The 14,386-nt window shown below is 39.8% G+C and overlaps 1 protein-coding gene across 1 annotated transcript; it reads left to right on the forward strand.

Moving 5' to 3' along the window:
- Window positions 1-10,959: 10,959 nt before the first annotated feature.
- LOC103328035 (Glycosyl hydrolase superfamily protein) lies at window positions 10,960-13,215 on the forward strand. The gene is made up of 3 exons (XM_008230424.2): window positions 10,960-11,264; window positions 11,689-12,725; window positions 12,840-13,215. The coding sequence occupies exons 1-3, from the start codon at window positions 11,210-11,212 to the stop codon at window positions 12,897-12,899; spliced, it is 1,152 nt and encodes a 383-aa protein (XP_008228646.2). The 5' UTR covers window positions 10,960-11,209; the 3' UTR covers window positions 12,900-13,215.
- Window positions 13,216-14,386: the final 1,171 nt, after the last annotated feature.

Raw genomic sequence — 14,386 nt, forward strand, 5'->3', positions numbered from 1 at the left:
GGAAGAGCATTGACCCAGTTTTTTGCCAATTAATAGAACATGCCAGGTTGAACGATGGTCACTCTTTTAGGTCATGTTAAAAATCCCATATCAAAAATCTCTACCCATGTGGTAGTTTACTACTTTTGCTCTACCTGGTTATGGTAGTTTAACCATCTTCCCTCCTTTATGTGCCTCCCTGCTCTGCCCCCCTGCTTCCCCTTTCTTTACCTTCCCTTCTGACTTCTTGGTATCCAAAATGACAAATGCACACCCAACTGCGGATTCTTTGGCCTCACGTTTGGAGGATTCTTTTGACCTAGACGACGTGCAAAGATAAATAATACTCGTGGGGGCGATCATTGTTGATGTGGTGCCAAACATTGGTGGGAACAAACCTTAGATCTGCATGGAGCAGCTTGGGAGCTCTCTCCATCTCCCACTACAAAAGGAACATCTTTACCATCTCTACCTCCATTGAAGTGGCTTCCCAGATTCTTGAGGGTGCTCCCTGGAACATCATTAATTATTGTTTTAATGTGGTGGCTTGGCCCCCCAAACTAACCATTGAAGAGGTCCCTGTACACTTTATCCCTTACTAGGTCCAAGTATCAGGTCTGACTTTGGAGAAGATGAATGCTACAAATGCCAAAATCATAGGGGAAGAAATTGGAGTAGTTCTTGAGGTGGAAAATCCAATTCTGGGGAAGGCTATAACAAGGGGTTTTCTCAGAGTCAAAGTTCTCATCGACGCACGGAAACCCTTCCCTACCGGCTTCGCTCCCGGATCCGCTCACCAATCTTTCCATGTGGAGTATTGCTATGAAGGCCTTGGTGACTTCGCTATGTTTGTGGGTTCGGGCACCTGTGAGAATGCTTGCAAGGGAAGTTCAGATAGCAGTCGAACTTTGTCGGAAAATTCGAGGATGAAACAACGCCTACCTTCGCTTACCCTCTACCATTGGAGCAATCAACCGTCTTTGGCCGACAGAGACCCCGCCCACACGAATCACGAGAAGTGATCATGCGACGACAACAAACCGTGGAGGCTACACCGCAATCAAGTGACCACAAATCGAACGGCCTATGGAAGTCCCTTTCACTTGATGGCAACACCGCCATCCTCTATCATCGCTGCCACCGAGCACCGCCATCGCTTCGCTACGCCTCGACATAATCGATGCAAAGAACAAATGGCCACCTTAATGCCTACATTTTGAATAGGTTGTCGCCAAACCTCGTGTCCCTAGAACTGAGAAGCTGAGACAACGGTTTTTACTTGTTGGTTGCCCCAGCTCCAATGCCTACAAACGAGCTATGATTTTGGCGCTCACTTATAGGGGGTGGAACCCACCGACAAACCAGGCCTAATCCTCCAAATGCCAGCTAGAGCACAAGTCAGACCCAACCAATTGTCCTGAACTGACCCACAAGGCCTTATGTGTTTTTGGCCCATCATCTCGACACCCATGGGCTCAGATGGCTTTGCCCTTGACACAATCTCGTGAGATTTCTTGCGGCCCACTTGAGACGTCACGAAAAGGAAAGGGCCCAATGCACACGGACTTGGGTTGTCAACCTTTTATCTCTGCCCCTCCCGACTCCTACACTTTTCAACAAGCTGCCTTCCCACCAATCTCGACAAAAAGACGTGATGTCTCTCACCCTTACGAGGAGAGCCTTATGACATGCAAGGCGCGCATCCTGCATGACCATGATACTTTCGGTGCCAATTCCTATGGGTTGGTGGTTGTCCTAACTCAGGTCGGGGGTAATTGAAACCGAGGCCGGGGTTGAGTCGAGGAAATAGAGGAATGGGTCAACGTGCTAAAGGTAGAAGGGGGAGGTCATGTGGAGATGACTCTGCCCCCTATGTTATGAACCTAAGTAATTTCAAGGAAATACGGGTGGAATTCGTTAAAGAGCTCCTGTGGTCGACGGGTGACTACTCCCAGTTTGAACCAAATGTGCAGGGGAAATCCCACCTCCAGGGTTATGGTGGCTGGCCCAATGTAACAACCCAGTCCTAAATAAACTTTTAATTATTAAGTTATTCAGATAAAAGACCATTTTGCCCTTGAAATATTTTATTAGGTTTAAAGTTGACTTTTTGACCGAGAAGGAATTTAGGAATTTAAACTATACCATTGTGTAAAGCACGGCGAGATGAGTCCGTAGACACGTAGTGGGTTCAAATCGAGTTGTAAGGAAAAAGATACAATCAAAATACCCTCAATGGCATAACCATAATTTTTTGTGAAAAGGGTTTGATAAAAATCTGAAAACCCTCATTTTTCTCTCTCCTGCAGTCTCTCTCTCTGTGTGGTTTGCATGACACCCTCTCCCAGTCTGCTCACCGACGGCCATTTTTGGCCACCGCCGCTATGGAGCACCATCGCCCACCAGACCGGTCGGGTTCGAACCGCCACACCCCAGCAGCCTTTCCGACCCTTTTCGACGCCAGCCACTGAATCCATCGGAAAAGCTGTGAAAAGTCGTTGATTTTGATAGTTTTTCACCGGCTTCGTTCTCCGTCATCCGCCACCGTTTCCGACGAGTGAGGTATGCTTTCTCACCTATTTTTCATGATCTAGTTGATGGTTGGATAGGATTGCATCAATTTTGAGCTTAGGTAGCTTGATTTCCGAATTGAAGTTCGGCTGGTTTTGGGATCGCGATTCCGGCCACTTTCGGTCACTTTTTGGGGTACGCCCAAGAACAAAAGTGACTCCAAATAGGGTTTTACACATAGGGTTTAGGAGTCTTGAGTCGTTTTGAGATTTCCCGGCGAAGTGTTATCGCTTTGGACACATACGCGCTACCAGAGCGTGTGGCGGCTCGTGGGCAGAAAAATGGCATTGTGTCCCTATGAGTGTGCTCGGATTTCAATTTGGATACCGTTTGAGTATCGAACTGATTTTGCCTATTGTACGTCATTGAGGTTCGATAGGTTCGAACCGTTGGATCGACTCCATTCTAATATATGTTGATCTAGGTATTTCTAAGATCGTAAAGGGTTTCGCGGATCGTGAATCGGGGCCTCGGATGTTTCGATTCAATACCTTAAAGTTTGTGTTTTATAATGATTGTCCGATCGTGCGATTGTAAGCGATCCGACCATTTGATCAGGACCAAACTTGCAGGACGTGTATCCAAGAACTTGTGGAACCCTTAGAAACTTTCGGATCATAAACGGATGTGGTGGGCCTTACAGGCCCGGTCGACCAAGTTTGGATAGATTAACCCCTCGGTTGACCGTGAGTCTTTCAAAGTAGTTTCACCCTTCGAAAAGTAAGTAGGATAACCTTGTAAATGAGTCTTAATTGTTATTTGAGTTTAAATTGGAAATTGGTTCGATATGGGATTTCCTTTAAAGGTTGTTGCTTATCATTAATTAATATTATTTGATTAAATTATGTTGCATTCTACTATAGACTTGTATCGCTAAATTGTGATTATCTCTATTATTATTGTGATATTTGAGACTTATAATTATTCGGAATACGGATTGTATATGTTGAGTACCATCCCTCAGATACTAGATACTTCCCATACGTGGCGTGCTTTTTTCCGGTGTATGGGAAGATTATGTGATTATTAGGTCTCATACGTGGCGTTGAAATTTCCGGCATATGAGACACTTTCCATACGTGACGTTGGATTTTCCGGCATATGAGAAGATTATGTGATTATTCGGTCTCATACGTAGCGTTGGAATTTTCGGCGTGTGAGACACTTCCCATATGTGGCGTTGGATTTTCTAGCATATGGGAAGAATATATGATTATTAGGTCTTACACACGGGTTTGAATTTTCAGAGTGTGAAACTTCCCATACGTGGTGTTGGATTTTCTGTTGTATGGGAAAAATATGTGATTATTTAGTCTCACATGTGGCATTGGAATTTCCGGCGTGTGAGACACTTCCCATACGCGGCGTTGGATTTTCCGGATGGGAAGAATATGTGATTATTTAGTCTCACACGTGGCGTTGGAATTTCCGGCATATGGGAGAATATGAATAAAGGTTTATGTTTGGTATGAGGTGGTTTTAAGAAAAAGGAAAAGAAAGGATAATACTAGAATGTACTACTTTGTATCGCTGTAATGGTTTGTACGTTATTAGAACCGGGGTTCTGTTAAAATAACTACGTGTGGCTTGATCCCTCAAGAAGGGTATGAGGTAGCCTGGGGTCCCACCCAGGCGTAGTCGCAGACTAAATTTTATTTATGTTGTTTTATTGAGATTGGTTTTGACCTTGTCGTTGGTCTTGAAATTTGGTTGAAAACTAGATGCGATTAAATAATTGTTCATACTCTCGTTTGGCTAAACGAGGATTATGTGAATGTGTTTTGGTCAAAATAGGTATAAAACTCGTTTTGGATTCTTGTACAATTTGGGCTGAGGCCTTAAACTACTTGCGATTGTGTTTGGAGGTTAAAACCTCGTATGTTGGATATTTGGGAAGTTAGATGATGTAAATTGCATTTTGCATTCATAATTATGTTTGAGTTTATTATTTGTCTTGTTTAAGGTATTATTTGATTTAAGAGCTTTGTTGGTAGTTTTGTTTCAGATTACTTGAAGGTCGGAGGCCAATTATGTGAATTGCATGAAATTATCTTGTGCATGCTGCCAGTTGGTGATATTAAATGTGTTTTATGCAGGTTGAAATGTTTTGGGATTATTCAATTTACAGGGGAGACTCTGCCAAAATTTTGGTAGAAAGTCTCGGTCTTTAGTAAGTGGGCCCAGATCGGTGTGATGTTGGAATTTCCACAAGATTCGTCTCGGGTTCTGAGGAATTAGGGTGGGTCCTGCCACCCAAGGCAGCCACAAGTCCTCAATGAGCCATCTCTCTTGGAATTGTCGAGGCTTGGGGCGTGCTCTGACAATCCAAAAACTACGGGAGCTTATCCGCTCTCATGCCCCCTCTATCGTTTTTCTTATGGAGACTAAACAGAACAACCATATAGTGTCTTTGCTCAGGAGACAATTAGGATTTTTCAAGGGTTTCTGTGTTGATCTCGTGGGTCTTGCAGGTGGTTTGACTCTGGTGGAGTCCAGAGGTTGATGTCGAAATTCTTGCCTCTAATAAGAATTTAATTGATACTATTGTGAAGAATAGGGACAATGGTACTCATTATCAACTCTCTTGGATATATGGCCCTTCGTATCGGGAGGAGAAACTTATTTTTTGGGCAAATTTGGCCAATTTCGCACTGGTTAATTCTCCCCCTTGGCTCTATATTGGGGACCTCAATGAGTTCTGGGAAACGACGAGAAGGAAGGTGGAAATTCGTGGCCTTGGTGTCGCACCCGTTTTTTGCGTTCTTTTATGGACACTAATGGCTTACTGGACCTCAGATCCACTGGCCAATTTTTCACATGGGAAAATAGACAGGATGCTGCCTCCCTGGTTATATTAAAATTGGATCAATGACTTATCAACACTTCGTGGCTTTACATGTGGTTGGACTCCCGCGTTCATGTTAAGCCTAGGATTGGCTCTGACCACTCTCCTTTTGTGCTTCATTTTGCTCCCAGAGTCAGGATGAGAAGGAAGAATTTCAAGTTCAAGCATACCGGGTGACAATCCGAAAAGTGCGATTCGATTATTCAAAAGGGATGGAACTGTGACCAAAATGGGGACTCTTTATCTACTCTGTCGGCTAACCTTGAGTGCGATTCGATCATCCTTCCGTTAAGTTGACCGTGTGGTCAATAGTTAAATGCTGACGTGTCACCACAATTTTAAGATATACAACTCTCTTTTAAAAGCACTTGCCAGCCAACCACACCTCCGCTTGAGCCAATTCTTTCCCAGGTCTAGCTCTTACCTCTACCACCTTTTTGTATTCTTCGGGACTTGGTTCATTTTATTTTGGGTTAACGACAAAAGACATCCTACTGGTTTGGGGTGATTCTCAATATGGACCCCAGGGTATCAATTTTATCAATTTACACCATTACGTTTGTAACATCGTCCAATTTCATCCTTCCGTTAAGTTGACTATGTGGTCAGTAGTTAAACGCTGACATGTCACCACAATTTTAAGATATGCAACTCTCTTTTAAAAGCACCTGCCAGCCAACCACACCTCCGCTTGATTTTGCTTTCACTAAACCAATCCCTAAACCTTCCTCCTCTTCCAATACGATTATTCAATTTTCAGAAATTGAATTCATTGTTTGATTGATTGTGAGAAAAACCCATAATTCTCTATTCTTTTTGTTTCTGTGAAAAACATGTATATTTGACAGAAATGGAGCCAACCTCAGGCAAGTCAGATCTTCTTCGGTGGCGGCAAACTCGAGAAGTCGACTAAGCCGACAGATTTTGCCGCCGAGATAGTACGGACGCTAAAGCCCGAAAGGATTGCACTGGTCCACATTGGCACGAAAGACACCTCTAGCTTCCATTCGTTTATTGATTTGTGCAATTGCTGCAAGCTCGTGACTTATGTGGATGTTGGAGCTAGAGGCTATGACTCCTACAAAGCGCTAGAAATAATGGAGGTCGCAACCAAGTTTGGTTGAGATCCTTCCTGGTGTCTTATTGCGACACCGCCAACACCATTGAAGGCTCGGACCCGTGATTGACAAAACCCAGAAAGGCAGCCGAGAAAGCGGTGTTGCTGATAAACTTCCTCTGCTGCCTTCTCAGATCTGCGACCTTCGTCAAGGCCTGGAGCGCGTGCAAGACCAAGCTGGAGAAGCAGATCTCAGCTATATTGGAGCATGTGACCGTCGACGACCTCCTGGTGTTGTCATTCACCTACGACAGTGAGAGACTCTTTGATCTCGACAGCGTGAGGAAGATCATCTTCGGACAGAAAGAGGGTTGGGGGCTGGGATTGGTGTGAGGCGAGAAGGGGGTGAACAGGGACATTTATTAAAAAAAATGTTATTTTATCATTTTATTAGGAACTGGTTGGTTAGTAGGTGGGTCCCACAGTAGACACGTCATCATTTAACGATTGACCACACGGTCAAGTTAACGGAAGGATGAAATTAGATGATGTTGCAAATGTAAGAGTGTAAATTGATAAAATTGATACTCAAGGGTCCATGTTAAGAACCACCCCAAACCAGCAGAGTGTCTTTTGTCGTTAACCCTTTTATTTTCCTAGAAGTAGAAACTTATACTTTCTTGTTAATCACAATTTGACGCGTGTAGATAATTTTTTTTATTAATAAATTATATATATATATATATATGTCAAATAATGATTTGCAAGAAGTAGACCTCCTTCTGATCTTATTTCCGTGTCAAAAAAACTCACATATAGAACTGAACCTTGGAACACCAACATACAATGATACTTCTCCATCCAAATGAATAACAATCACAAAGCAACAGCCCATAGGGCTTGAGCCCTAAACTTTCAAACAAAATTTGGTGGGGTGCCCCAGGCCCATCCAGTAGCGAACCCTTGGAATCGGTCTTCAAAATTCTACTGGTTCTTCAACAATTTTTTCCTGTGACCTTGAAACAATACCAAAGGTGGAGGCGGCAGATCCAAGGCTCCTGTACCCTCAATTTATTTATTATTTTAGTTATTATCATTAAATATTTTTTTATACAAGCAATAATCAACACTAAATGTGAAATGAGGTATCTTAACTCACCGAACTCACATTTCCCTGTCATTAAAGAGGAAAAGAAATTGGGAAGTCCACTTTTTAGGTTTGGATTTTTTTTTTTTGTTGACTAAATTAGTTCCCATGATCTGAAGAACACCTGGAAAATGTCTCACTCCTTCGGTTGAGAGTTAGGCAGGCCCAATTATTTGGTCTGCCGAGAATCATACCTGTTTATTTTGTCAAATACAAATTTGGAATCAAGTAGGCAAAATAAAAAGCATCTTGGAGAACTACAAATAAAATCTTGGATCTCTTTTGAAATGATGAAAAAAAAAAAAAAAAATTGAAGGTTGGACTTGGTGAAAATTTGGTCTGTTTTTTGCCTTTTGATAGAAAGGTAAAATTTGGTGTACTCTCTTTAAGTTATTATGCATGGATGGATCATCATGCTAACTTTTTTCCTTTTACTTAAATTTTGTCTTACATGGTTATACACTTTCACCCAAAAAGAAAAACTGTTTCTTTTCTTTTTGGTAGATTTACTATTGTATTTAATATATGGTCTAAATTATAAATTTAAAAAAATACATGAAATGAGTTTTAGGAACACACACAAAGTTTATTTACAATATAACAATACCTATAAATTACAAAATTGTCATTGATTTCTTAAAATAAGCTTAATTCCAAAGCCTCATTTAAAAAAAAACTTCAAAACACTCAATAGGATATTAAAGTAATTTAATAATCAAATTTTAATTTAATAGGCCCGTCTGTTATTCTTTGGATTTTTTTGAATTTATCTATATCACTGGTGCTATGAATGAGTATATAAATAAATATCTCTTTATTTTTCCCTTTTTATTTGAATATTCCAGTCAACAGATATTGGAGGCAATGCCAAACTGGAGAAGTAGATAAATAAATAAATAAAAAGAAGATATTTTTTACCAAATAAATAAATAAAAGAAATTATATTTCAAAGTCACTCTCAGCAAAAACAAAACAAAACCGGAAAAGCACCGTGACACGTGCCAATGCTGAGCTGTCAACCGACCTATCTGGTGCACGCGAGGAAGCCACTGAAAGGCGGTGGTAAAAACGTGCGCTCTAGTAAGATTCTCGTCAGCAAATCTAATTTATTAAAACTAAATAATCAATTAAAAAAATACGTAGTAAATAATTAATTTTTTTTGTTATTATATAAATTTATAATTTGCATCGGCCCGGTGTTGGCTGATATACATAATATCAGTATCACTTTTTGGACAACAGGAATAAAAAGCCACATTTCAAGCCCACACCTTTTTTCTTTTCATACCCGCAATTAAAGATTCCCTGCGGACACCTGTCTCTACCTGTTATATATTCTTCTGGTGCATATATTTTATTAAAAGGATTAATTCAATCAGAGAAGAAAAAAAAATATATATTTAGAATCTGAGATTCATCAAGCACCATGTATTTTCCCTTTTTAAAAATATATAGATATTGTTTTGGATATTACTACATACTCGTTCTTTCTTCTACTTTCTATACATCAAATTTTTTCTGTCAATGATAAGATGTTTACAAGATATTTATCTAACGATCGACATACTCACAATAAAGTTACATTATCAGATCTCGATATCAAACTTGTACCACTACACCAAAGGCTAGTTAGTCAATAAATCTTCTTCTTTTTTATAAGATCAAAGGTATCGTATTCATAGATGACGGTTTTTTGTTTTACATATATTTTTCTACTTGCTTGTCAAATTGGCTTTCTCTGTTTTGTATACAAGTTTGATGAATAAGAGCAAGCACGCTGATGGTGAAAGCACAAAGCACATGTTGCCAAACCTGCTTGCATCATTGAATCGTTTTCCCATGGAATTCAGTTAATTCTCTACCTTATTATTGAATTCAACATTCAACCGGTGCATATACCAAGGAGTTTTGACCAGAAACATAAATGCAAAGGAGTTGTTTATGACTTTCCCCATGTTTTCTTTTTTAGTTTTAATTAAATTTTGCCCCTAAGCTTTTTGGATTGTCCACTTTAGTCCTGAATTCCTTTTTTGTCTGAAGTTAGTCCAACTCTTTCTTGGACTCTGCGCAGAGCTCCTATGAGAACGTTACACACGCATACAGATCATATCATGGACTCTGCGCAGAGCTCTCACATGGTGGTTGGGGACCTTCGTCCTAATTTCTGACCTCATCACAATGACTTCGCCGTTGAAAAACAAAACCCTCCTTCTGTCTAACAAATTGATGAAGTTTCAATGTATATACAACGAACTTAAGAAAGATTTTCCTGAGATGCATGGAATCTTACAAGCAAGTTACATATTGACAGGCAAAGACAATCTGACTCAAAAGGCAACGAAAAAAAGGTTCCTCCTTCCTATTTTCGTGGCTGCTGCTTCAATGAGTATTCTAAAAGCTCAAACCGAACAACCGAGGATGGGAAAAATAACAAGAAAATGAGTAGAAGAAACAAGGAAAACGGTATGGCGATGAGGCCACTTCCCTAATTCCTGTTGCAGCTTGACTTTCCATAAGTGGAAACAAAACACTTTCTCACTCAGGTTTCTCCAAAATAGGAATGTAACTTTACCAAAGCAAACGTAAGTTACATGTCGGTTAATTAAGCAAACAAATGCCTATAAAAAAAATAAAATAATAAAATAAAACAAGAATAAAAATACAATAAATATTGAGAAAACAACTAAAGAAACCCCAGAGGTCGGCGGCCTTCCTTCCTACCCCCTGCTCTCTCCTCTCGTTCCCTCCCTTTCCCCGTTATTTTGCTTTATTATTTTACTTTACGGTGTGAAAGTAGTCACCGTGAAACGTTATCTTTATCGTGATAATCGTTATCTTTTGGACTACATACACAGGGATTTAACACCAGTTGTCAACCTTCAACATGAGTTTGGAGCTGCAATGCGAGAAATATGTCGAGTTGCGTCGGGTTCAAGTTTAGTCGATATTACACTATGGGTTTAGATGGTATGCCGTTATGGATGGAGCGGTGTTCCTACTCCTTAGTGTTTTTTTTTTTTTTTCTAATTTCAAGAACTCTTTAGAACTTTGTTGTGTTTTATTTTCTCTTTAGGAGATTTTTTTTTCTTTTAAACTTTCGACCTTCGATATGGATCTGCTGTTTTGCATCAGAGTTATATTGTAGGTTTGAGTATGTGTACTTTTAGTTGCTAAATCAGAGATTTTTATCACTTTGTGGATTGTAATTGTGCGTGATATCAATTCAACTTGTTATTGCGTTTGGTCACTGAAAAAGATTTATCCATATTTAACACCATAGACTTTCTATTGTTTTATTCATCTTATCAATAAAATAATATATATATTTATATACATACACACAATAAATATCAGTAGAAAGTGAAAAAACCCACCATAATCTAAACAAAGCATGAGTACACGAAATCAAACCTTTTATCTTTGACCGAAAAAGGGCCTTTTTTTGGGGTACACAGAAATAAATGCAAAGTGCACATTCCTATATATAAATGAAATCTTGGGCATTGTTAGGTGGTAAAAGTAGAGTACGTGGTTCTGGGGATACAGGGGTAGTGGGGTGTTGGTGAAGGTGAAGCTGAAGGTGAAGGTGAAGGCCAAGATCGGATCAGTAATGGCAAGCTACACTGTCCTATTCAAAATTATTCTGGTCCTTCTTAGTCTCTCAGGTTTGTTCTTTTTCAAACTACTTTCTTGCTTACCAGCTTGGTTCCGAAGAAAGTGCAGGAAAAGAAAAAGATGGTGATTTCAGCTAAAAGCCTCTGATTTTCCTTCTGGGTCCTCTTTAAACAAAATCTTCTCATCCGGGTCTTATTTATCTCCTTTTTCGCTTTCTACCCACAAAAAGAAAAAAATATATCAAACACTTGAAATTTGAAACTCTGTTTTCTCTCCATCCAATTGAATTCAATCTTCTTTGCTATTTTCCGTTTTGAGATCAGTTCAGATTCATCAATCACTGATCTATATTGGGTTTTCGTAAATTTAACAATTCTCTTCAATTTCACGTTAATTGCATTGGATTTAGGATCTGATTTTGCTCAAGATTTGGTGCTGCAAACTTTACCAACTCTGTTCTCAACTCTGTTTCAGATTCAGCTGTTCATGTCCTCAGCCTGAGCTTCGGGATCAACTATGGACAAATAGCCAACAACCTACCATCTCCCTCAAGAGTCTCCGTTCTCCTCCAAACTCTAAACGTCAGCAGAGTGAAACTCTACGACGCCGACCCGAACGTCCTCCAAGCATTCTCAAACTCACAAGTTGATTTCATCATAGGACTCGGCAACGAAAATTTGCAGAACATGAAGGATCCTCTCAAGGCCCAAGCTTGGATCCAGCAGCACGTCCAGCCTCATCTTCCCCAGACAAAAATCACCTGCATCACCGTGGGAAACGAAATCCTCGGCGGAAACGACACTCAGCTCATGTCGAATCTCCTCCCTGCAATGCAATCTGTCCATGGAGCTCTTGTTGATCTTGGGCTCTCCAAGCAAGTTACTGTCACAACAGCACATTCTCTTACTATTTTGGGAAACTCCTACCCTCCTTCATCTGGGAGTTTTAGGCAAGATCTTGCTCAGTATATCCAGCCAATTCTCAGTTTCCATGCACAAGTTAATTCACCTTTTCTCATAAACGCATATCCATATTTTGCTTACAAGGACAACCCTGGAGAAGTTCCATTAGAGTACGTGCTTTTTCAGCCTAATTCTGGCATGGTTGATTCTGTTACCAATCTGCACTATGACAACATGCTGGATGCTCAGATTGATGCTGTTTATGCTGCCATCAAGGCAATGGGGCATACCGATGTCGAAGTGCGAATCTCCGAGACGGGTTGGCCTTCGAAGGGAGATCCGAATGAGGCCGGAGCCACGCCGGAGAATGCAGGGTTGTACAATGGGAATTTGATGAGGAAACTTGAAGAGAGGAAAGGAACTCCTGCTAAGCCTTCTGTTCCAATAGACATTTATGTTTTTGCACTTTTTAATGAGGATTTGAAGCCTGGCCCTGCATCAGAGAGGAATTATGGGCTCTATTATCCTGATGGCACACCAGTTTATGATATTGGCTTCAAGGGTTATCTCCCTCAGCTAACCTTTACTGCCGACTCAAATAAAAATAATGTAAGTAAAAATAAAATATACCCTTTGTTCATTTGTCTGTTTTATGATCTTGGGTTAGAGTTAATTTTGTGGTTTAATATCTAATGCTGCTATGTTTTCTTGCATGTTTTGCAGGTCTTGTCCATCTTCAACTTTCTGATCTTTCTTACTGTGTACTTATTATCATCTGTTTAATGCCCCTAAATTTTGGGCTCGATCCTAAATCAATTGGTCAAAGAAGTGGTTCGCATTAAGTTCGTTCAAATGTTTGGGACTCGGGAGCCAACATATGCGTGAAGAATTCCTCAAGATTTTTCCAGGGCAAAAGGAGTTCTACAGTCTGACGGGGTATAGCTTTAATGAATTCTTATACTGTATATGGACTGTCACACGTATGTACATAAATTTCTATATTAGCTAAGTAAACCAGGCCAATATTAATTTACCACATCATTTACATTTTACACCTTGCTGAATAATGGAAGAGGATCACTATTATTTTCATTTTCAATGTATTTTTCTCCTCAGATATTCTGTATCAATTCAGAAAAAGGTAGAACAATTCAGAATGATCTGTAAATCAATACATGGTGGGAAATCAAATGGGTATCTCTGACGTACAAGTCTGTCAAGTTCTGTCCACTTCATACGTGCACCAAGTGGACTTTTTAACATAAAATAATTAGAGAAAGAAAAAAAACAGAACCAATTTGATGAAATATAATGTCCCATAAATTGTTTGTATGCTGGGAGTGGTAAGGGTCTCTGTCCTCCTTATCTTTCCACTTGTATTCGTGCATGTGAATCTTTCTGTGAATGAAATTCTGTGTGGCTTGAGCTTCACAAAAGTCCAACTTGGCTTTCCGACAAGGAAAGGAAATCCGTTTCAGTCATCTTCCTTTTGGGGTTGCCTTTTCTTGTTATATTCTTCTATCTTTTCCCTGGTCACTAAAATTTAAAATTCAGAAAAAAACCTTATCAGCTTTGTCTCTGGGTGTGAACTCTATCTGAGAAACGGCTATCTCTGTCTGCCATACGGCTCTGCATTTATATTTAATCTGTTTGCGGCCTTTGGGAGCATCACATGTCAGTTTTGAGTTTACATAGAACAGGCTGCATCTGGTGGGGCTTTGCAGTCATATAAGTGTGTAAATAAGTCGAGTCAAGCAAAATATCAAGTTGTTTATAAGGTATGGATATTTCTTTACAAGTTTGAACTTAAAATTTCGCTCGACTATTGATACAAGCGAAGCGATATTGGGGAAATGGGAGATTCGAACATCATCTCAGATGCTACAAGCTCTTGAAAATTTCGCCCGACTTTAATAATAAATAGTTGAATCTAAATTATATATTTTTTAGCATTAAATTAATATTTTTTTAGAGGAGTTGAAATTATTGAGTTTTATGAGTTGAGTTCGGATGAGCTGAGCTCAAGTTGAAGTCCAGCTCTCTTGACAAAATTCAAGTTTAGGATTAAGTTTTTCACGAGCTTTATAAACTTTTGGCAACAAAACTTGAACTTGGATTTTTATTTCTAACAAGCGGAATTAAAATGTGGTTTTAGTATGACTTGTTTCTAGTAGGAATCAAAAGTTTAAACGAGCCAAACACGACACGAATCAATCGAGCTAATGAAGTGGATTTACAATCCGAGATTAGTGTCAATCGACCGGTTAATC

This window comes from Prunus mume, linkage group LG1, assembly GCF_029339155.1.
Source record: "Prunus mume cultivar Tortuosa linkage group LG1, ASM2933915v1, whole genome shotgun sequence".
NCBI lineage: Eukaryota > Viridiplantae > Streptophyta > Magnoliopsida > Rosales > Rosaceae > Prunus > Prunus mume.